Source organism: Macrotis lagotis, chromosome X (assembly GCF_037893015.1).
Source record: "Macrotis lagotis isolate mMagLag1 chromosome X, bilby.v1.9.chrom.fasta, whole genome shotgun sequence".
NCBI classification, from domain to species: Eukaryota; Metazoa; Chordata; class Mammalia; order Peramelemorphia; family Peramelidae; genus Macrotis; species Macrotis lagotis.
Window position 1 is genome coordinate 79156849 of NC_133666.1, and position 25213 is coordinate 79182061.

Consider the following 25213-nt stretch of genomic DNA (forward strand, 5'->3'; position numbering starts at 1 on the left):
TAGAAGAGAGAATGTTAGAGGTGAGATTAGCCTTAGATCAGAGAAAGTTAAAGCTGGAATAGTCCTTGGAACCAAGATGTAAGGGCTAGGAAGGGCCTCAGAACAAGGGATGTCAGAATTGAGAGGGGATCTCCAAGAGGGATGGATGGACCTAGAATGGGTCTTAGAACCCAGAATGTCAGAGCTGGGAGGTGCCTTAGAACACAGAATGTCAGGGCTGGGAGGGCTCTTAGAACACAGAATGTCAGAGCTGGGAGGTGCCTTAGAACACAGAATGTCAGAGCTGGGAGGGATCTTAGAACACTAGATGTCAGAGCTGGGAGGGGCTTTATAACACAGAATGCCAGAGCTGGGAGGGCCCTTAGGACAGCAAATGTCAGAGCTAGGAGGGGCCTTAAAGTAAGGGATGTCAAAGCTGGGAGGATCTCACATGCTTAAGGTTTGAGAAGCCTTAGAACATAGAATGTTAAAGCTGGAAGGAGCCTTAAAGGTCATCTAGTTTAACACCCTCATTTTACAAGGTGAAAAATTGAGATTCCAAAAGAGGAAGTGACTCACCCAAGGCCACAAACTAGGTCATAACAGTCTAGATTAGAACTTGAGGTTCATGGGTTCTTCTCTCCACCCCTTCCTCTCCCAGTGCTTCCTTCACAACATCAGATGAGAGGATGACTCAGATGTCGCAGGGGCCCTAGAGTCAATAGTCTGAACATTTCATTGATCACCCTTTCCCTTGCCCACACATTCCCCCACTCCCTTCTTCTTCATTTCACATTCTTTTTCCTTCTTCCCATGGCCCATTGCCCTTGGTCTACCAGTGGTACTCTTTAATCCCACTGGGGGCTCTCAGGGCTGAAGTGGTGGCTGAGCCCTGGGCTAGATCAGATCAGCAGATCTCTCTTGCATGTTGATTAGACATGGGGTGCTGGGAGACTGGAGCTTGGCCCAGCTCCCTAACCAGCCATTCAGGCCGACCTTGCCACAGTAGTGACCCTTCTGTGGTTTATGGTACTTGGCAGAAGCCGATCTCTAGGGCTGACTGGCCCTCCATGGCTGTGCCCGGTTGGCCATAGGATGCTGGTATCAACCTCTCCTTTTCTCTAGTGGGTTCTTTTCCCCAGAACTATGCCATAGTTGTCAGACTATGATTACCAAACTGGGTTTTGGTAATTTATCCTTGATGATTTCACTTCCATTCACTTAAACCCCCTGCCTGATGTGTTCGATTGCTTGGGGATGCAGAAAGGAAATAAGGCACAGTTCCTACCTTTAAAGAGCTTACAGTTTCATAAGGAAATAGGACATATTTCCAAATAGATATACGCTTAAGCTTAGAGTGAGCAACAAGACAGTAGTAGGGCCCAGACCAAATGGAATGATGCATCTGAAGAACAAGGGACCAATTTCACTTAAGGGCAGGGGCCATAGAGTTCAGGGAAGACATCGTGAAGCAGGTGGCATCTGAGCTAGAACTGGGTGGAAGGGAGAAACTTGTATCAGGTTGGAGAGTGGGAACCCATTCTGAGCATGGGGAGGTGGTCAAAGCAAAGGTCAATAGACAGCAGAGGGTATTCTGGTAATGGGGAATGTAGGGGAGGTCAGTTCCTGGACCAAAGGGAGTGTGATGGGGGCTAGTGGGAAATTGGGCTTGATTGGCGAGTGTAGACCAGCCTCCATCAATACTAAGGTATGCCTCCATAAGATGGGGAGAATGGGACCTCTAACCCATCCCTTTCTTCTTTATCCTGACAAGTGTGTCCATGCTTATATATAGTATGTTGGCCAAAAAAAAAGTCTAATTTATCAACAGGCTTTTATTAAGCAATTTCTGTACCATTCTGTCTCAAACTATTATTAATCAAAATTTTGTTACCAAGCCAAGGACTCCATTAATAAAAATAGGGTTGTCTCTTACCTTCAGGGAACTTACAGTCTAATGGAGATTCATTGTAACTAGGATGCCCCATTTTCAATCATTGTTAATAATAATAATAATAATAATAATAATATCAAAAAGCATGGTACATAACTCAAAGATTCAAAGTTTTGGAGAGCTCATTCCAGTCCACATGGGCAGAGGAAGTTTCCTCACTGAGAATTCCTTAAGCCGATGAAATCATAAGTCTTTAGTCTGTAAAAACCAAGAATGAATGGTAGCTGTCACGTGAATAAATGAAATGCATCACTATGAGCCAAGCACCATATTGAGAGTTTAAATGCTCTCCATCCATCACCTCCTTTCAGGATCTTAATAACCCATTTTCCAGATGAAAACAAAAACAAAGAGAAAGGACAAAAAATAGCTGGGCCAAAGATGCATAGCCCAGAAACTTGGGAACCCAGCCTAGAAGGCGGCTCTTCTGACTCCAGACCTGACACATTTTTTCTTTGACTTCTACTGGATTTATGACATTAATGAGGGGATGCTCCCACCAGGGGAGGTATCTAGGTACACAAGTCATAGAGTGTCTGTTCTTAGACCAGTTGACCAGACAGGACACACATATACACACGAAGAGAACAGGTCAAGTCAAACAAGCAAGGATTTATTAACTTCTTCTCCATGTGAGCCAGATACTGTCCTAAGGACCCGGTTCAGATACCCTGTGCTTTAGAAGTTCAGGGGAAGGGAGGATACCTTGTGATCTTCTTTGACCAGGGAAGGTATTCTGGAGGCCTTACAACTTGAATTGGAATCTGAAGGCATTACAAGCAAAATGAATAATGGGAGCAGAGGTTTAGGGGTAAGAAAACACCAATTTGGTTCTGGGCCAAAATTTTGACTAATAATAGTTTGAGAGAGAATGGGCTTTCAGGATTCTCTAGTCCCTCTTCACAAATAGAGAGAAATTGAAGTCACTGTACTCAAAAAGACTTGGAGGCAAAGGAGCTGAGTTTGAATCCTGCTTCTGCCTCTTCTGACTCATGGGACCTGACTTTGCTAGACTCATTACTTATCTGAATGTAAATACTATATAGCATTTGAGTGAGTGGGGATGGGATGGGGATGATTTATAACTGAGGAAAAATGGAAGTGACTGGACTCAGACAACCACAGGCAACTGAGGCAGGACTCAGCAAGGATGTTTTAAAGGCTGAGGAGGCCTAGCTCAAAGCCAAGGCAAATGCTGTTGGATGTGTCTCTGCTTTTCCTAATAGGTCAAGAACTGTTTTCTAGAAAGAACCTTCCGGTCAGTTGTATCTTCCCTTCCCCACCCCCTTCCAGTTGGGTTGTCTAGACAGTGTTTTCCTAGCTCAGTGCAGAGTGTATCATGTGGAACAGAAGGCAAAGCTTTTATGGAGTCAGGCTATTGGACATCCATCTCTTTCCTCTTATCTCTCAGACCTATGTCTTTGCTCTGGAAGGAGATTAGATTAGGCTGACAGTAGACCTTCTACACACACACACACACACACACACACACATATACATTCCTCAGATGATTATTGTAGGGATGCTGACTGAACCCTTCATCTTGGAGCAGATCCATTAGCTTGCAGAGGTCATATGTGGCTTAATGGAAAGAGTCCTCTAGTTAGACCCCCAAATTTGCCACTGTGTGACCTTAGTGAAATCCTGGGCCCTCTCTGGGTCTCTGTCTCCCTCTGGAGACTGTAGGCTAACTGCTAAATTTAATAGAAATGTCAGCTGCTCTTATTAATTAATGACCATACATAAGGGAGTCAGGATTCCAACCAGGGTCCACGTTCCCATCCTGCTGGGCCTGTTGTAAACCACAATGTGTCATCTGAGAAGGAGTTGTTCCCATCAGGGACCCCAAGTGGCCCTGCCTCAGAACAGCTCTTCAGAGGCTCCTCCCTGCCCCTAGACAACTGACCTCTTCCCATTCTGCAGGTCTGGGGCTTTGGGTGCCTGTCTCCCGAAAGCCTGTGTACTCAGGTTATTTATAGCTGTGCTTTCAAAGAAGAACGTAACCACTGCCACTGTGGTGGCGACAAAAAGGCAGAGTGGTTTTCTCTGGAGCATTTCATCAGCACCTGTGTCTTTCCCCTGGGGCTGAGGGGTTGACCCAGCTGTGCCATGCACCAGCCCTCCCAGACAGCCCAGGGGAGCCCAGCTTTCCTGGGGGGGGGGGTGAAAGGAATCAAACCAAGCACTCCTGGCCTCCCAATCCTGTCCTGGTTCAGAAGGGCAAGGGCCACTGCAAGGAACAGATAGGGATCTGAGAAAGAAGGGTACCAGGTCAGTGGAATAGGAAGGTTGGAACCGAGCTGACAGACATTAATCAAAATGAATGAGCTTGTCAACTACCACCCACATAGAAAACATGAGTGGAATGGAAGTTGGCTGGCTCAGAGCTGGCCAGTAGTAAAGGTCTATTGAGATGACTTCTGTCCTCCCCCAAGGAAAGTGACCCTACTGAGTAGGGTGAGGTTGGGTAGGTGGGCAAGAATGGAAATCATTTGATGAGGAAAGCAGCTGAAGACACTAGGTCTTTTACCCCAGAGAAGAGGAGAGGAGAGGGGGAGCAGGGAAGTGGAGGTAGACATGGGAGCTGTCTTCAGAGATTTCAAGAAGGGTTTTCCTTTAGAAAAGGAAGAACTAGAAGCAATGGAGGAGGGACTTTGGGGGTGTGGGTGGGGGACTTGCAGAGGTAGGTTTCCACTAAATTGAGAAAGTAATTTCTGAATTATTAATACTCTAGATTCTGATTAATTAAGGCTCTCCCAAAGTAGATTGGGCTTTCATGAGGTAATTCTTCGAAGGTGTTCAGGTGGAGATTTTATGGTCCACCTGTTGAGGAGAATCTAAAGAGAGAATCCTAAGAGGTCTGCCTCTTCCCACCTACATCTCCAGATCCCTTCCAGCTTGGAGATCCAAAAATGATTTAGGAAGACAAAATGTCCAGCCCTGGGGTGATATTCTCAGAGAGGCTTCTTCTTTTATCCTACCACCTGTTCCTGGTCATTTCGTGCATTCCTTTGTCTCCAAGCAGGCCAACCCATAACTTCCTGGAGCAAGTAGTCTTTAGAGAATATCTTCCCACACTGTGCCCAAGTAATGCTAATGTATTCATGATCTAGCAGAACCTCAACCCATGGCAGAGTAGCCTAAAGATCCCTATGGAATTTCCCATTTACGATTTCACAATCCCTTCAGTTGCTTGGCTCCGGGATCCTGGGAAAGTTAAGAAAGATAGGAAACTCTGAATGCCAGTCATAGCCAATTCCCTCTAGGGAGGTAGGTCTCAAAGACATTGACCAGTTCATCATGGAGGCAATAAGTCACCAGCATTTAGGCCAAATAAACCATGTCTGCTTCTTACCCTCCAGAGGTCAGCTAGTGTAGAAGCAAGGGAGACCTGTCCTGGCTTTGACACACACTGGCAATGTGACCTTGGACTAATCATGCCCTCACCATTCCCAGCACCTGAGACATTATCAGGAAAAGGAGAGGATTGGACTAGATGATCTCCTAAGACCCCTTCCAGCTCTGATATTCTGTGATCTACTTCTCTTATTGATGCAAAAAAGGATTGACCTTTTCATGTGTTTGTTTTGTTTTGTTTTTACCAGCCAGCCCCAGGCAAGTGCCTATTTATAAGTGTGTATCCGCTATACTGCGTACATGAAGATGATGCTGCTGACCCGCCATCAGTAGGGCATACACGCTTTGGGTTCCAGTAGCAGAGGCAGTGTGCCCCTGCCCTCTCTGTCTGCACATCCCCCCTAAGCAACCCTGCTTTATAGCTCCACTGTATACACAGTGATAACCCCATAAACCTTTTAGGAGGTAGGCAGGCAGATAGGCAGGCCTAGTGAGGTAGTGCCAAGATTGACCTTCCCACCAAGCACAGAACCAAAGTCCACCATTGGGACAGTGCTTGGTATCCAGCAAGAGGCTTTGGACTCTAAACAAGGGTCAGAGGACTGACTCCTATATTGACTAGCTGTATGACCTGGAACAAATGATTTCCCTTTAGTTTTCTCCTCTGTAAAATAAAAAACTAGTAAATGTTTCTCTTAACACTTGAAAGTTTATAGAACATTTTACAAATACCATCTCATTTGATCTTCACAACAATCCTAGGATTTTTTATTTTCTTTCTTTCTTTTTTTTTCTTTTTTTAGGTTTTTGCAAGGCAATGGGGTTAAGTGGCTTGCCCAAGGCCACACAGCTAGGTAATTATTAAGTGCCTAAGGGCAGATTTTAACTCAAGTACTTCTGACTCCAGGGCCAGTGCTCTATCCACTGGGCCACCTAGCTGCCCCTATTTTCTATCTCCATTTTATAGATGAGGAAACTGAGGCAGGCAGAGGCAAAATAACTTGCCTAGGGTCATCTAGCTAGTAAGTGTCTGAGGCCAATTGCCTTAGGATGAGAAAAACACCTTGTAGACCTAAAAGCTTTAAGAGAATTGGGAGATGACGAGATACATTAAGGGGCTTGCCCAAAGACCCACGGATGGTAAGTTGCTGAAAGTGGACTCAAACCCAGACCTTTTCACTCCCAATCCATCATTCTCTCCCTGTACCCCATGGCTTTTTGATGGCATGCATGCCTAGGCCAAAGGATTCCATTTTCTCTTGGATAAAGTGGCTTAGCCAGGACAAAGCTTGCTCCTCAGACTCATCAGCCCAATGCTCCAGCCCACCCAAAACACTTTCTAAAATAAACCAACGGTAGAAGGTTCCCTGCATTCCTGCAGTGTGGTCTGCCCCCCCATCCCCCAACAGAAATCCCTCTCTTCCTTTGCCTCTAGGACCTGATTCGGAGAGATATCCTCTACTACAAGGGACGCATCGACATGGATAAGTATGAGGTGGTCGACATTGAAGATGGGCGTGATGATGACTTCAATGTCAGTATGAAAAATGCCTTCAAGCTGCATAACAAGGAGACTGAGGAGGTCCATTTATTCTTTGCCAAGAAACTGGAGGAGAAACTTCGCTGGCTGCGGGCTTTCAGAGAAGAGAGAAAGATGGTACAAGAAGATGAAAAAATAGGTAAGAAACCCAAGAGTAGGACTCTAGTTACCAGGACTGGGAAGAGCCATGAAATCTGGGCTTAAAAAGTCTGATACATATTTTTCAGTGGGACAATACTCTCTGGCAACAGTGCATGGGGGGAAAAGAGTACATGGATAGTAATGAGGTGTGAGTCTGCAGAGACCTTGATCAGATTCCTCCTCTGACATGAGCTGGGTGACTTCAGGCAACCTACTTCATTTCTTTCAGTCTCAGTTTCTCATCTGTCAATTAGTCGCTAACATCTGCACCTCACCAGTGATGTGAGGAAAGCCCTTTAAAAACTTTTTAAGAACTTTAGAAATGGGGCTCTGCTACTATAGGATCCTGGCTCTCTGGCTTTAGTGAGAAATCCACTCAGACTTGGTGGTTTCTGCAGAAGGAATCATGGTGATGTTGATCAAAACCTGGGCTCTTTTCAGCTCAGCCACCGCCTTCCTAGGAAGTTTTACTTTTTCCCACAGCTCCCATTGCACATGCCCTCCCTCCTTAACTACCCAGTCTGATTTGTATATACTTACATGTATAGAATAGTATCTACATATATAAGCATATGTCTATGCAGACATGTGTATACACTGTGCATATATACATAGAAATAGATAGATAGATATCTGATAGATTGATGGAAGTTGAGGGATTCCTGATGTAATGGATGGAAAAGTGGCTTCTGAGCCAGAAATAACTGGTTTCAAGTCCCACCTTGGACAGTGCATGTTGGTTATGTGACCTGAGCAAATCACCTCACCTCTCTGGATCCAGGATAGTTCCCTAGATTCTAATTTGCAGAAGAGATGCCATCCTGTATTGGTAGAGATAGTTCCCTATCTCAGTGAAATCCTGGGACCAGTCCCTTCCCTTGAACTTGGAAATGTTCAGGTTTTTAATCCTGCTTGAACATGAGCCTTGAGAGTCATTTTTGGGCTTCCCATCTCAACTCCTAGGAGTGTGATGGTTCTGGTGGTGATGGCTCACATCTGCATTCTCTTCTTTACTGTCCCCCCTTTGGGCAACTGGCAGAAGTTATTGTGGATACCATTAGAAGATAGCAAATTATTACTATTTTCCATTCTTTGAATTGTGCTTAGAATCTCATTCTCTCTTCACACAGCTGGAGGGGAAATCTCTTAAAAACAGATGATTACAGGATTTTTAATGCTCACACTGACTTCCACACTGAAAACCTGATCTCTTAGTTGTAGGCTGGATCAATAATGTAGCAATTATCAATTAGTTTTTATTCAGTGACTGCCAACTTGTGATATGGTCTAGATACTATATTCAGCACCCTCTGGCTGCTTATAGTCCAACATAGACCTTCTTAGTGGTTCTTTATCCCTTAGGACATTCTGCTGATGTCATTTGCTATCATTTTTGTAACAGTAAGTTTGCAAATAAAGCAATCGGGAGGCTGCATTTTTCTCCAAGGGTGCTTCACCTGCTCTTGACTATGCTGCCACAAAATGGTGGTTGAATGTCTTGGCTGTTGGCTTTGAATCACAGAGAAACAAATATTTAACAATGGAGTTTTCTCTACCTTTAAAAATATCTAATTCCTATTTCAACAAATCAACATAACAAAAATGAATTCTAATAAAGCAAGCTTTATAAAGAAACAAGCATAGAGTTATAAATTGGTGCCTTTCCCAATAACCAAATTATTGTTAATCATGGCTTAGTTCAATCCTGGTCTCACCTGGACTCTCTGAGAACAGTCATGACTCCAAGACCTTGGGCCAAGTTGGCTTTGAAATAAATGACTCTGGTTGCTTTTGTCAGTGGCTGCCTGCTGAAACTAATGAAAAGACCAGCTTTAGTTTGCTTTTCTAATACTCTGGACAAGCTTGCCAACCTCTCTCTTGCCTCCTTCTCCTTTCATATGTGGGAAAGAATACAAAGAAATCCAGCCACAGATTGATTCTGCTGAGAGTAGATAATTTCCGAAGCCTAATTGTCACCAATCAGAAGGATTTTCCATTTTGTTATGGGAGAAAAGACAGTATTGATTAATTTTGAGAATCTATTGGCCTCCCCTTAGTAGTTCTCTAAGTACTAAACCTTTTAGGGTCTCCTTCTGATGGAAAAGAGAAGACAATGTCCCTCCTACTAGGGCTTCCACTTCACTCAGACATCCTGGCAGGTTACTTCAGTCAGAGTGACTTTTGAGGAGCTTTTCCAGAGTCCACATTGGCTATTGGCAGATCTATGGCAGGACTCAGCTTGGTAGACTCTTCCTGGGGTTTGTACTTTGTTGACATGACCTCAGAGAGCCCCAAATGCCTTCCACATTGCCTGGAGGAGGCCTGTCAACAAAGGATTTGACAGAAGGTTTTGGTTTTATGGCAACTTCAATTGCTTGTAACACCCAGACAGATAGAAGTTGGGACAAAAAGACCAGCACGTACCAGTCTTGTGAGGAAAGGTGGGGAGGCTTCCATTTTCATGACTGAACTGCTGCTCAGACCTTATTCCTATCCCTAACATCAAAAGAAAAGTGGGTCAGCCTTGGACAAAAGCTTGGCACTGCTTGGGGTGGGGGAGAGATGTGTCTGGAGGGTGGACTCCTTGGCTCCCTCTTCTTGTTGTCAATGGCTCAAGGCAGCTGTCTCACCATAGGCAACTTGTGTGTTTCCTCTGTTGCAGGCTTTGAAATTTCCGAGAACCAGAAAAGGCAGGCCGCCATGACTGTCAGGAAAGTCAGTAAGCAAAAAGGTAAGACCCTCTTTGGTCCAAACTTGAAACCTGGGTCAGCACCAGAAGTGTCTTCCTGTATGGCCTGTATTGAGAGAGGTTGACCACTTGATGTGTGCCCTTGTAATAAAGGTTAAAAAAGAAAGAGAATGACACAATCCAAAACAAACCCAATACATAATCAACTGGATCTGAGTGTATATGCACTAGTCTATACCAGTGGCCCTCCCGCCTCTCTAAAGGTAAACTTGGCTAGTGTAGTCACACAGCATTCAGGGTTCATGCTGCTTGTTGCTATTTTTCTTCCCTTTTTTTGTTTGTTTTTCAAGGCAATGGAGTAAAGTGACATGCCCAAGGTCACACAGCTAAGTAAATATTAAGTGTCTGAGGTCGGATTTGAACTCAGGTCCTCCTCACTCCAAGGCTGGTGCTCTATCTACTGTGCCACCTAGCTGCTCCCCAGTCATTTTTTATGATGAAGTAAGATTCCATGGTATTCTTGCCACATGCTATATTTAGCCAGTCTCCAATCAATGGCTTTTAGTCCAGTTCTTTGCTGCCCCCCCCCAAAAAATATTGTTAGGAATATTTGGGTGTATGTGAGACCTTTTTTGTGTCATTAGCTTCCTTGGAGTATGTGAGACCAGGCAACGTTATCTCTGGAGCAATGAGTATGAACAGATCAATGTATTTTTTTTTAAAAGGGAAAAAAAAGAAACATCCTTATGAACTCATTCAAACTGGGTTTCAACTTATAGATTTACTCAAACTGTTACCAGGACCAAATGAGGATATTGCTTAGAATAGTCACTGGCACAATTTAGGCACTTAATAAATATTTGTTGATGAATTGAATCAGAATTACCCTGAGTAGGGCAGGAGGAAAGAGACCCTCCTTTCAGTCTCCAGCTTGACCACTGAGATCCACTATCACTTTTTCCAATTTCATGACTCCCAGCTTCATTAGCCATCTCTACTTTCCTTCCCTTATTGTTTCCATCTGGGATGCCAACAGCCATGGAAAAAAGCCCTGAATTACTCCCAAGCCCCCTTGATTGAGGGGGCTAAATGCCTATGAATAGCCAGTTTTGGATTAAGCTGTTGTATTTACTGTTTATCCTGAGCATTGTTATCTTCCTACTAAGGCCTCTAGCAGGGCCATCTGCCCCTCCCATCTTCCTCTCTGATACAGAGAAACTTTGACTAGAAAGTGAAATGAACACTGGCCTTGGTATCAGAAAAACCAGGCCTCAAATCTCTGCTTTGTTAGTAGCCATGGGACTGTGGACAAGTCACTGCCCTGCTCTTAACCTCCATTCTTCATCTATAAAATAAGCATTAATAATATTGTACTCCTCTATTCTAACTGCTACCCCATTCTCTAACTTGTATTCTCTCCCATCTTGTTGGTGGTTGAGCCTGTAAGGAGCTTGAGTAATGTAGTCAGTCAGCTACCATTTGTGAAACACCTACTATGTGCCAAAGCTCTAAGCTAAGTTCTGGGGATATAACAAAAGGCAAAAATAAACCATGCCCTCAAGAATCTCATAGTGTTGGTAATTGAGGTTGGTACGGCCCAAGGCCCTTTCAAATCTTTGGTTCTAATGGTATCCTCCCTAATCAAGGGGAAAAATGCTTTCATTCCATTTAGCAAAAATTGACTAGGCACCTACCATAGTCTGTGCTGGGTGATGGAGGGAAGATGGGGGTGCTAAGGGGCATACAGTTTTTTATATCAGATGCCCATCCCCATACTAATAAAAGCATCTGGGTACTTGCAAGTTAAAGATGGGAGAATAAACTACTATTATAACAGCTGGCACAGGGTCTATGTATGATCCATACTGCCTGATTGTGCCATGGATCCTTAAAATCTCTATCAGTCAGCCCAAGCTCTGGCAGGTTTTGCCATGTTGGGAGTCCTAGTAACAGTCTATGTCTGCTTCCCAAGGATAGCCTAGATATGGAGGAAGAGAATCACTCATTTCTGAAGTCAGCACACATGTAGCATGAGTTGAGATGCTCAGAGACCTTGGTACCAAGCCTTAAATCTGTCACATACTAGCTGTCTGACCTTTGATAATAGCCTTACTGTCTCTGAGTCCTTACATGTAATGAAGAGATGGATGTCATGATCCAACTTTTAACAACTAATGTATTTATCTGTGAGTAGTGAAAAGAGCCCTGATTCCAGCCCTGGTGAGTTACTCTTCCCTGTGAGACCTTGGACAGATTTTCCTTCTCTGGGCCTTCTGGTTATCATCTGTAAAATTAAGGAGGGGATTGTATATCCTGATCCAACAGGTCCTTTCTTCTTGTGTTTTTTTTCTCTGTGTCACCTCTAGCTCTGATCTGCTATGATGCTTTCCCTAACAGTCTGGTTTCCAGCCCCATCACTTGATTGAAACTGCCCTCCAAAGTTACCATTGATCTCTTAATTACTGAGACCAGGAGCCCTTTCTCAATATTTGCCGTCCTTGACCTCTGACTTCATCCTGCTCCTATAGGTTCTGTTATCACCTCTATGTAGATAGCTCTGATCTATATATCCAGCACGTCTTTGAGCCCTGAATTCCAGCCCTGAGTAACCAATTTCCTATTGAACATTTCCAACTGGAATACGATTCTCAAACTCAACATGCCCAAAGCAGAACTCATTATCTTTTCTCCCAAACCCCTCCTTTATCTTACTTTTTCTGTTTCTGTAGAGGGAACCAGCAGCCTTCTAGTCACTCAAGGTTCACTCTTGAAACTCCCTCATCTTTCTCTCTCACACATAGTATCCATTAAGTTGCCAAGTCATATCAAGTCTCATATTTGACCCCTTCTCTCCATTTACAAAGGTACCATCCTAGTTTGGGCTCTGATGTCCTAGTGTCTAGATTATTACAACAGCCTCTTAATTGACCACTCTGTCTCAAGTCTCTTCCCACTTCAGTTTATCTCACATATTTCTGCCAAAGTGATATTCTCAAAGCATTTATTCTTTATTTTGTACTTAAAGATTTTATTTATTTTGAGTTTTATAATTTTTCCCCTAATCTTACTTCCCTCCTCCCCCCACAGAAGGCAATTTGCCAGTCTTTACATTGTTTCCATGGTATACATTGATCCAAATTGAATATGATGAGAGAGAAATCTTATCCTTAAGGAAGAAACAAAGTATAAGTGAAAGTAAGATCAGACAATAAGATAACAGGTTTTTTTTTTAATAGCCCTTGGTCTTTAGCTCAAACTCCACAATTCTTTCTCTGGATACAGATGGTATTGTCCATTGCTGACAGCCCCAAATTGTCCCTGGTTGTTGCACTGATGGAATGAGTATCATTATCCCTATGTTGCTGTTAAGGTGTACAATGTTTTTCTGGTTCTGCTCATCTCACTCAGCATCAGTTCATGCAAATCCCTCCAGGCTTTCCTGAATTCCCGTCCCTCCTGGTTTCTAATAGAACAATAGTGTTCCATGACATACATATACCACAGTTTGCTAAGCCATTCCCCAATTGAAGGACATTTACTTTATTTCCAATTGTTTGCCACCACAAACAGGACTGCTATAAATATTTTTGTACAAGTGATCAAAGCACTTATTCTTGACCAAATTACTCCCCTCCTCAAAAAACTCCAGTGACTCCTTGTTCCCCCTTAGAATCTCTGATTTCCTTCAAAACTCAGTTCAAACATCATCTCTCACATGAGGATTTGGTAGCAGTCAAAAAATCCAGAAAAATAGATGATTTCATATAAATAAAAAGCAGGAAAAAAAATACCTGACTGGAGAAGTAACTAACAAAAGAAATTGAAAGCAGTTATCCAGTGTTTAATAAGCCTAGAGTACAAAGTACCCCGAAAAAGACTCCTTTTTTAAAAACAAGAACTACTGGGAAAATTGGAAAACAATTTGGCAAAAGTAAGATTTAGATCAGCAACTTGCACCATATACCATAATAAGCCCAAAATGGATATGGGACCTGAATATAAAGGAAACACTATTTTTTTTGCAAGGCAAATGGGGTTAAGTGGCTTGCCCAAGGCCACACAGCTAGGTAGTTATTAAGTGTCTGAGACCAGATTTGAACCCAGGTACTCCTGACTCCAGGGCCGGTGCTTTATCCACTGCACCACCTTAAAGGAAACACTATTTAAAAAAACAGGAAAAAACACACTCAGATACCTTTCTTACCTATAGCTAGGGTTGGAATAGGGAATGGGAAGAATTCTTAACTGAACAGGGACAGAGATAAGCATATAGGATTAATAGGCTTCTCTGGCTACATAAAATTGAAAAGCTTTTGCATGAATCAAATCAATAAAGACAGACTAAAAAGAAAAGTGGTTTAGTGGGGAAAATGCTTTGCATCAATCATATCTGATAAAAGTCTGATCACACAATATGCAGGGAATTGACACAGACACTGAACACCAAGAGCCATTTCCTATAAGATAAGGAGTTGAAGGATATGAATAATTTTCAAAAGAAGATTTGCAAACTATAAATGAGCCCATGGAAAGATACTCCATATCACACCTAATAATAGAAACAAATTCAAACAAGTTTGAGGGTTGACTTCACTTTATGCCAATTGATAAAGATAAAGAAAAAAAATGAAACTAGTCAGTGTTTGGAGGGCTTTGGAAAGACAGACACACGGATGCACTTTTGCTTTGTTTGCAAGCCAATGTGGTTAAGTGATTTACCCAAGTTCACACAGTTAGTATCAAGGATCTGAAATGGATTTGAATTCAGGTACTACAAGGCTGGTGCACAATCCACTGTGGCGTCACCTAGCTGACCCCACACTGATGCTTTCATAGTGGACAGTCTGACCATTCTGATGTTCAGTTTTGAATGAAGAAAGAAGAGTGATTAAACTGTCCATAACTTTTTGCCTTGCAGCCCAGTACTGGGTATATACTGAAAGAAGGTCAAAGACAGAAACAAAGATGCAATGTACAGCAAAATATTCAGAGCAGTACCCTTTGTGGTAAAACAAGAGTTGATGCTCATAAACTGGAATAGCTGAAAAAACCTGTAGGATGTGTATATAATAAAATATCATTGTATAATCTGAAATGATGAATGTGAGGAATTCAGAGATTTGCATGAACTGATTCAAAGAGAAATAATCAGAACCAAGAGAACAATATACACAGTGGCTAGAAAAATGCCAAATAATGGATGATCCATTATAGTATATCATAATAGGATTTTCTTTGATGAATAGGTTAGATTAGATGGACATTGACATTTTGCAATTCTGTGCTTTTGTAATGAGAAAACCAATTAAGGTCCTGGAGATAAAAGAGTGAAGCCCTACTTCCCTCAGAGCAGAGAAGTGGGAAATTAATTACTAGGGTAAACATTATCAGACAGGCTCTCTGTATTATATGCTTTCATCGAATGTTTTTCCTTTTTTACAAGGGAAGGTAAAGGGTCCAGTAGTAGGGATGAGAAATGACTGATGTAAGGCATCAATAATACATATACGGCATCAATAATACATATACATTTCTGTTTATATTATACGAGTATGTGTATATGTATATCCGTACATACTTTTATGAGACAACTAGTTGTCGCAATGGATAGAGCACTGGACCAGGAGTTATCAGAAAGACTTGAGTTCAAATTTGACTTCAGTCACTTTCTAGCTCCAAGACCCTGAAAAAGCCACTTCACCTCTCTTTACCTTAATCTGTTAGAGAAGGAAATTGTAAACCACTCTAATATCCTTTGCCAAGAAAACATCGTGGATAGTATTGACGTTATTGTGAGTATTGTCCATGGAGTCACAAAGAATAGGACACAACTGAATACTCTCTCTCTCTCTCTCTCTCTCTCTCTCTCTCTCCCCGCGCCCTCCTAGGAATGTCACAGACAAAAGTAATCTTAGTTCTCAGAGCTAAAAGGGAAATTGACTAGTCCAGCCAAGAACAAAAAGAAGCCCCTCTGTTATATAACCAGCAAGGCTTCATTTGACCTCTACTCGAAGCATTCCAGTGAGGCATAACACACTGCCTATTTATGGTAGCCATTCCACTTTAGATAGTTTTATTGCAAAGGTTTTTTCCCTTTCCAATCTTGAAAGTCAAAGGATGTGAACAGGCAGTTTTCTGATGAAGAAATTAAAATGATTTATAATTGTTTGAAAAAATGCTCTAACTGTTGATTAAAGAAATGCAAATTAAAACAACCTTGAGATATCATTTCACACCTATCAGCCTGGTTTAAATGATAGAAGAGAAAAGTGACAAATATCAGAGGGAATGTGGAAAAATTGTGACACTAGTTCTCTGGAAATTGTGAGAATGCCCATCAATTGGAGAATAGCTAAACAGATTGTGGTATATGACCATGATGGTATATAACTGTATTACAAAAAATGATGAGCTTGATGACCTTAGAAAAACTTGGAAAGACTTACATGAAATAATGAAGAATGAAATAAGCAGCACAAAGAGAATGTTTTACCCAGTAACAGCAATATTGTTTTAAGCACAACTTTGAGAGATCACGTCATTTTGACTATTATGAATATCCAAATTAATGCCAAATGATCCATGAAGGAAGATACTATCTGCATCCAGAGAAAGAATCAAGAAATAGAAGTATGTAGAGTATGGATACATACATACATATATACATACATACAGATAGATAGATAGATAGATAGATTTGTTTCTAAAGGCCATCTCTAGGACAGAACTGGGGCAGAAAAAGTTATATAACTTTATTATATATGTAAAAGGAAAAGCAAATTGTACATAATGAATTTGCAGTTTTTTGTATAAGCCTCTTTTTTCTATTTTAAATTGTTATGGAAATCCTTGTTTTATTTCTTAAGTTCAGATTTTTAAAAATAATAATAAATTAACTTTTTTCAAAAAGGTTTTCCCTTCCATTAAGCCTCAGTTTACCTACATGAACCTTCTACTCATTGCTCCTAGTTATAGTCTTGGGTGCCAAGCAGAATACCTTTCCTGTAACTGAGCTTGGTCTCCATTGTATCTTCTCCATGTTTTCAATCAATCTTCATGTACCATGAGACCAAAGTCTTTTGCCATCCTGCTTGTCCTCCTGTGACTGATTTCAGATCTTTTTGAACCCTTCCAGAAATGCAGGGCTCAGAATTGATCACAGTGCTCCATGTTTGGTCAGATACACAGTTACATAAAGCAGGATTATCACCTCCATTGATCTGTATCCAACTGCATTAGCTTTTTCGACTGCCATATCACACCATTGACTCATTAAGCTGGCAGTCCACTAAAATACCTAGGTCTTTTTCAGATAAAGTGTTATCTAGCCTTATCTCCCCCATCTTGTGCTTGTGAAGTTGATTTTTTCAAACTGAACCATGAGACTACATTTATCCCTGTTTAATTTTACCTCGTCAGATTCAACCCAACATGATGACTTTCCCTCCCAGCTTTGTACTACCTTGAAATCTGATCAGCTTGCCATCTATGCCTTTATTTATGTAAGTCATTGGTTAAAATGTCACAAAGAAGAAAGTCACAGATAAGTTTCCGGGACCTTCCACTAGAGAAACTTTGCTTCAAATTGATATCAGACCATTAATAATTCATCTTTGGTATAGCCGTTGACCAATTATAAGTCCACCCACCGACACCTAATTTCTCCCTTTTTCACAACTTTTGACAAGTGCACTTATAAACTCTAAACAAATGTCTCCCAGCATTTCTCTGATCTACCTTATCAAAAAAGGAAATTGTCTGACATAGATTATTCTTGAAGATACCTTTTTGTCTCTTTGTGATCCTTCCTTTTCAAAATGTTAACCTCCTCCACCCCCATAATTTTACAGAGAAGGAAACTGAGGCCCAAAGAGAAGAAGTGACTTGCCCAGGTCACACAATTTCCAGTGACCCTGGTCTCCTGGTTATTCCAGGAACAAGTCCCTCCATCTCTTGGCTCCAGGCATTCTCTCTGGCCAGTCCTCAGGTTTGGAATGCTCTCCCTCCTCAGCCCTGACTACTGACCTTTCTGTTGTCCTTTATTTAAGTTGCAACTAAAATTCCATGTTCATTCTAGTGTTTTGCTCCTTTTAAATGATCTCCTATTGGTCCTGTTTCAAGCCTGTTTTGTGTGTGTGTGTGTGTGTGTGTGTGTGTGTGTGTGTGTGTATACACATATGTATACATTATATGTATTTGTTTGCATGTTGGCTCCCTCTTTATAAGCTCCTTGAGGTCAGGGTCTGACTTTTACTTTTTTTCTTTTTCTTATTTTTTTTGGTATTCCCAACAGCTTTCCATAAAGTAGGTACTTAATAAAGATTTCTTGACTGATTGATTAATCCTAGATCTTGAGCTTTCTTTGACCATCTTCATTTGGATAAATAATCTGAAGGCAGGTATAGTCTATTGTAATGAATAAATCAACAACAGGGTAACCTGGGTAGCCTAAGAGTAAACTGGTTGACTTGGCCATTTCATCAACTGACCATGTTAGATTTCCTCTCTGACTCTTGAGTTTCTCACCAGAAAAGAAATTTGTCCCCCATAAGCTCCCAAGAGATATGGTGATGAGAAAATCACTCCCTGTGTGATCTAGGGCGAGTCACTTTTTCTTGACCTCACTTTACTGTAATATCAGTTGTGCATTCTGGCTGATCTCTCAGGTTTCTTCCCCACTTTGCCACTTTATGGACCTACGTCAATTGCTACAAAAGGCCCCTTACCCACCTACATTATTACTTTGAATTAAGTTGAGTCTCCAGTTGTCATTAGAAGCACTGCGATCTTCTAAGTTCTTCACTTTAAAGAATTTGAATTGACTTTCTCTTCTCCCCTCTCCTTTTTTCTACTCCATTTAGGTGCCAACTACTCCCGGGCTGTCCCTCCGGCTTACCCGCCACCCCAGGACCCAGTGAGTCAGGGACAGTACTTGGTGACAGACGGCATCACACAGTCCCAGGTCTTTGAGCTCTCGGAGCCCAAGAGAAGCCAGTCACCCTTCTGGCAAAACTTCAGCAGGTTAACTCCCTTTAAAAAATAGCGTCCAGTGGGAAATGTCAGATTTTAAAAATAAATAAAATTATATTTCTAGATGGACCTTTTTTCGGAGAAGCACTGTTGCAATTAATATTTACTTGCATATATATGTACACACACACCCCCTGCGTATGTATATATGGAGAGAGAGAGAGAGAGAGAGAGAGAGAGAGAGAGAGAGAGAGAGAGAGAGAGGTATTGAAGGACCAAAAATGAGTTTTCCCATGTTTTGGGGAACAAGAAAACCTGTTACTAGATAGGAAGATGTACCAATGATTTCTAACCATGTGATCCCACCTTGCCTTTTTGTGTTCTCTCACTCTCACTCCTTTAATTTAAAAAAAAAAAACAAGCAAAAAAATCCCCCAAAAACCCTTACCTTTCCTTGTGTCCCCCAAATGACTTTCTGGTTACCCTGTGGTTGATTCACTGATCTGTCTTTTACAATCATGAATGTTGTTGTGTTTTGATTTATTTTTGAGCATAAATGATGATGAATTTCTTTGCTGTAATTGGGTTTAGGGGATGGGGTTAGAGAGTCTCTCCCCCTCCCCCCTTTTAATTTGTCTTTGGAACCGGAAAGTGTGTGGGGGTCAGTCCCTTTCCTTCTCCCTCTGCCTTTGGCAAATGTTTCTGAAGACTCACCCATCCCCAAACAACAATTCTCCCAGCATCCTCTGTTCTCAATTGTGCTAGTCAGGATGTGCTCTATTGTGCCCTGTGACATTCCGCTAGATATTTCTATTGCTTTTTCTATTTTCTATGTGTTTGGGGGGAGGGGGGTAGTCCTGCCAAAACTGGGGGGAACATCTGGGTTATCTGATCTGGGAGATGCTTCCTATCCAATTGGCTTCTGTGCATCTTTGATTCCCCTCTCTGGGCCTGCTGGGTGGCTCCAGGATGTTGCAGATAGAGAAGATATTGGGGAGTGTTGGGACTCCTTCAACCCCTTGCCTTCTTCTTTGGACAGTCTGGTTTGGTTGTAGAAGTGACTGAGGAAAGGGCCTGGTGGATGGACTCTGTCCTCTAAGAGCAGGGCTGGTGAACTGGTTGACTTTGGCTCCTCCTTCTTCAGTACTAGTTAAGAAGGGTGGCATCTGCTGGCGGACTGAGGAAAGGGCCCAACAAGAACTTCCCTACCATTTGTGGGCTGGGGGGGGGGGGCAGCAGAAGATCTGGGAGGCAGGCTCCAGGCCCTTCACTGGGCAGGGACAGCTAGTGACTTCTGGGTATCTAGTTTGATGCTCACTGGCTCAGGAAAGGTCTGAAATGAAAAGCTGCCAGTGGAGAAAGATCAGGGAATGATCTGGACATAGTAGGAGCTTGGCCAAAGCCAGTTGGTTGCAATAACCCATCTGGAGGGGCAGGAGCTACAGATGTACATTTGTTAACAAATTGCATGGACAATCACACCTCCCTCTTCCCTTCCCTTCCCTTCCCTTCCCTTCCCTTCCCTTCCCTTCCCTTCCCCTCCCCTCCCCTCCCCTCCCCTCCCCTCCCCTTCCCTTCCCCCTCCTCTCCCCTTCCCCTCCCCCTCCCCTCCCCTCCTTTCCTTCCCACACTTTCTTTTTCTCCTCTTTTCTCCTTTTTTCCTCTCTGTTTCTGTCCTTACTCACTCTCTCCCTTTCCTTTTTTCCTTCCCAATGTCACTATCCCTCTCAGGAAGTCAGTTTTCCATCACATGACCCAGTAAGTTTTTATACCCAGGTACCCATGTGCCCAAGCTTGTGCAGGGCACTCAGGGAACTTTCAGTTTTGGGGAGAAGGAGAGAGAAGAAGAACAGGAAGGGCCCATTGCATTCTGGGACAGAGAGGGCATCCTGGATCTGTCCCAAGCTCATTTGGTCTGGGAGGTCAAAAGCAGGAACCTGAGGACTTCATTTGGAAAATTCTTTCAGTTTTGTAGGATCCAAGTTCTCTTCCTTTAGTTTCCTCACTGGAAATGTGGCAGGACACTGTAGGCCAGTAGCCAAGATGTCGGGAAATGGACAGACCTCACCATAGCTGTTGTCACGTTCTTGGGAACCTGAAGCTCTATGGTAGCCAGGGGGGAAGCATGACCTATTGATCTGGAATGGACCTTAATAGTCCAACTCTATTCCTCCTCTTCCCCCCCCCCCCCACTCACCTTTTTACATATGAAGGAACTGATATCCAGAGAGGGAAATGACTTGCCAACATAGTTAGTAGTCAGGATTTGAACCCAGGTCCTCTGACCTGAACCAGTAATTTATTTGCTGCAGAACAGCAGTGTTAGGGGATGTTAACAGAGTTTCCCTCATTTAACTGTTATGTGGCTCAAAAGAGAGCAAGACCAGGGCCTTTTTGGTGAAGGTGATGCTTGTCACTTCTCTGATTCATATTATGAAGGTAGCTGAGCTAGACCAGGTCACCACAGTCAGAGCCTGGTATCTTCCTCCCTAAAAGTACCTGAGAATTTGCCACAGCCAAGCCAGACTGGGGCCAAAAAAGAAGCCAGGTCATGGGGGTAGGGCGGGGTGCAGGAGTAGGGGATAAGGGCAGAGGGAGCATAAAAAAGAAGGGGCTGCAAGTACCCCTCAGCAAGGTGGCCCTGCCTTCCCTTAAAGCCTCAGGCTAGACTAACAGGGCCCCTACCTTCTGAGGCAGGGGACAAGGGATTGATGCAATATCCTGGATAGCCCAGTTCACCCAGATGATCTGGGCAACTGGAATTTTTTCCTCCAGGTGGATTGGACAGATGCCCACCTCAATTACCTCTGGAGACGTGAGGGGGTAGAGAACTAGATTTGGTCATGATGGTGGACCAGCCAAGAAGGAGCCTCCCCACTCAGGACCTGCCCACCTTATTGAGGCTATCAATGCCTCAGCTCCTTGTTGAACATTCTTACTCATACTGCCTGTTCTTCAGGCCTCTGGGTCAGGGATTATCAACCCTGCCATCCTATGTGTCCCCACCCCTACCACCCTAGGTATGTCCACCCCTTCTAGCAATTCACTTACATAATTGATTTGACTTTTCTTTCTTTTTGCACTCTTGGGAGGGTCCTTGGACCCATAGTGATGGAAATGGGCCTGCTCCTGAATCAAAGTGCGTTGGGCTAACAGCCTGGCTGCAAATGGGCCAGGCTGGGCCAGGCTTGGTGTGGCCTAAGAATGGACCAACTGCTGTAGTGAGCATGGTCTTCAGGAAGCCCTCTCCCAGTTTCCCCAGTGACGCCACATTCCTCAGCCCACTTAGGTGTCAGTTCCTGCATGGCGTCAGTTGACCTTAACTTTTTCCTAAGGAGACAAGAAGAGAGCTCCTGAACTGAGTCTGGTTGGGTTTTGTTTCTTTTCTTTTTTTCTGTAGGGCACTCTGGCTAGGTGGGGAGGGAGGGAGGGAGGGTGGGTGGGTGGGAGGGAGGGAGGGGGCCTATAGCCGTAACTCCAAAACACCTACCTAGGGCTCCATCTTGAATGCAAATGTCACCGCCACCAAGAGGGGGAGGTTGGCCAGGCCTTAACTGGAGTCTACCGGTGACATTTCTGTGCTCTCGGCTGGGCTGGGCTGGCTGGGTGATGCTGGTTTGGGCCTCCCCAGCTGTGTGCATCTGCCAGTTTCATTCTTCTGTTTATATCTGACTGTTTGACCCTATTCAACAAATGTCCAAGTTGTGTGTAAAAATTAAAATGTGTTTAACAAAAAAAGAGAGAGAGAGAGAAGTGTTGTGAAGACACTGAGCCTTATGAAAATATTTATGGAGCTAAATAAAAAGTCAAAAGATATATCTGTGCTTGCCTGTTAAGTCTTTTTCTTTATCGATTCCAAGACGAGATCAAAAGTAAAAAAGCCACATTTTGCACTGGGGTCCCATGTGTTCCTCGGATTCCAGACATAGCTCGTAGTTGGATGGCACCTACTCCAGCAGGAAATGGAGTCTCATGGCTACTCCAGCCTTGAGCCCAGCCTGGTCTCTTCCACTCAGGACTAGGTCAAAGCAATACCCTGCTATCTTGTACCACTCCCTGGCCCCTCAGTGTGGGCCAAGCCTTCCTTTTGGGCCTCTTCATCCCTGTCCATAGCTGCCTTCCTGACACTCTCGACTTCCCTCCTCCCCCCTTTTTTCCTGTACCCCATCCACTCAGCATACTGCCCTCTGACATGTAAGGTGGACCTAAGTGGAGAAGAATGAATTGAATGATCAATGGAGGCTGGGGACCTGGATCTGAGACCTGCCTCTTCTATTTCCTAGCTGTGTGACCACTTTGACTCTGTCTCAATTTCCTCAACTGTAAAAGTAGGGAGTTGGATTAGAAGCTGTCCAGTACAATCTCATTTTACAGTGGAAGAAACTGAGATCCAATGGTATGTCCAGTGTCACACACTGGATCCTGTCTAGAGCTAGAAAAGACACCAGAGATCATCTAATCCAACCCTTCATTTTACAGAGGAGGAAACTGAGACCCAGGGAAGGGAAAGGACTGACCCAAAGTCATACATGAGACCCTAGGTCTAGAGCTAGAAAGGACTTCAGAGGCCATCAAGTCCACTCTGTTTCCACTAAAGAAAGCAAGACCCATAACAGGGCAATGACTTTTTTGGGGTCCCACAAGTAGTAAGGAAGCAAAGCCTCTAACTGGTAGGCTTGTGAGACCATATCCAACACTCATTCCAATGTACCATGAAGTTGCCATAAACCATCCTCCTTATTTTACAGTTGAGGAAATTGAGACCCAGAGAGGAGAAGAGACTTAATGTCCTCATTCCAGATTTACTCCCTTTCCAAACTCCTGGGTCTCAGTTTCCTTCTTTGTAAAATGAGGGAACTAGACTAAACAACCTCCTAGGTGTGACTTAGTGCAAGTCACTTCCTCTTTGGTTCTCAGGTAAGACTAGCTGCCCTGTAAATGTTTGATTTTATGAGCCTACATAGAGACATGAATCCTGCCTGGTCCTGTCATTCAGACACAGGCTATGGATTGTGGGAACTGGAATGATTGTATAGCTGCCTTCTGAAGTTGAGCCTCCTGATACTGAAGGTAACCCTTCCCTCTTCGAGAAAAAATGGGAATTAGAATGAAGACTAAAGTCTTCAAATTAAAAACTTCAAAATCAAATTCAAATGGTGAAGAACCTGCCTAAACTAGGCCACAGAAGATTTTCCATTTCCCCTGAAATCACTCCTTGTAGATGACTGCCCACTTCATCTACATGAAAGGTGTCATGGAGCCGGTCAACATGAAACCTCATTGGATCTTATTGTGGGGAGTCCAAAATAGCAACCACTTTTCAGGAATCCTGAGAATGATGAAAATTTAAGGGCATTGTCCACAGCCCTCCCCTGCTTCCAATAGTCACTATTTCCTCTTCTATCTTGCCATACTGCCAGACTTAAGAAATATATTGGTCACCAATTCATCAGCCAACCAATACCTATTGCCTACTCTGCAATGGGTGCTGTGCTAAGGCCTTGAGATATAAAGAAGGGTCAGAGGGTCTTCAAGAAGCTTCCATTCCATTGGGCAGGTATAAGTATATACATGAGTCTCCTTGATCTCCCATCCCAGAGGGTTTCATGGGAATGGGAGGCTGGAGATTAGTGTCCCCTGCAGGCTCACCAGAGCACGGGAATTAATCTAAACAATTAAAAAACTGACTGGTACAAGAAGACAGAGTCCTGGACTTGTTTAAAAAAAAATCAGATCTTTGGTTATGTCCGAAAATGCACCCACCATTCTGCACCCATGTCTACCAACCACCTCTGCTGGGAGGCAAGAAACCTGTGGTTTCATTAGTACTCTGAAGTCATCACTGAACAGAATGGAAGGAGAGAGATGATACTGAAATGGGAGGGAAGCCTATGAGTCTGGGCCATTCCAAATTTGGTATGGGGACAAGGATTCTGGGACATGTATGCATCCTCCCTCAAGTTCCAAAGTAAGTAAAGGGAGTTTCCTAGACAGGAAGTCATTGAGCATCAGACTAATGACAAATGGAGGCTAAGGTCCCAGACATCCTGTCAGCTGGACCTAAAAATAAATGGCTATAAACAAACACAAACTTCCAGGGCCCCAAAATAGACAACAAGAGCAGCTATTCCAGAAGATAGGCAAAGGGGTGGGGAAGGACAGGGGAATGGAGATGGCCTTTATTTCCACTCTGATCCACCCTGTCAGGTAAAGAACAAAGGACAGGCTCAGAAACCTGGACCTCAGTTTACCTCTCTGACAGTTCCAAATTCTGTCCCATCTATTGAGAAGGCAAGAAATTGGATGCCTATTACATATATGAAGTCATGCAAAACATTTCTACATTAGCCATGATGCAGGGGGTGGGAAAAGAAAAATACGGGGAAAATAGGCTTCAGTCTGCCCTCAGAATCTATCAATTGTCTATTTGGAAGTGGATAACATTTTTCATCATGTGATCTCTAAGGTCCCTGCCAACACTAACACCCTTCACCCCAGTCCCAAGGATCCCTCTAGCCCTGACCCACCCTGTCCCAAGGCCTCCTGCCTGCCTTGACTCCCCTCCTTTCCCAGGACTCCTGCT

The 25213-nt window shown here is 43.3% G+C and overlaps 1 protein-coding gene across 4 annotated transcripts in view; it reads left to right on the plus strand.

The window, feature by feature from the left end:
- Nucleotides 1-22036, plus strand: part of ARHGEF9 (Cdc42 guanine nucleotide exchange factor 9) — a 286046-nt gene extending 264010 nt beyond the window's left edge. For all 4 annotated transcript variants that reach the window (XM_074203781.1, XM_074203780.1, XM_074203782.1 and 1 more), the window contains 3 exons: nucleotides 6726-6969; nucleotides 9634-9702; nucleotides 18522-22036. In XM_074203781.1, the coding sequence (XP_074059882.1) occupies nucleotides 6726-6969; nucleotides 9634-9702; nucleotides 18522-18703 (495 nt within the window). In that variant the 3' untranslated portion in view covers nucleotides 18704-22036. The remainder of the gene's footprint in view (nucleotides 1-6725; nucleotides 6970-9633; nucleotides 9703-18521) is intronic.
- The last annotated feature ends 3177 nt before the right edge of the window (nucleotides 22037-25213 follow it).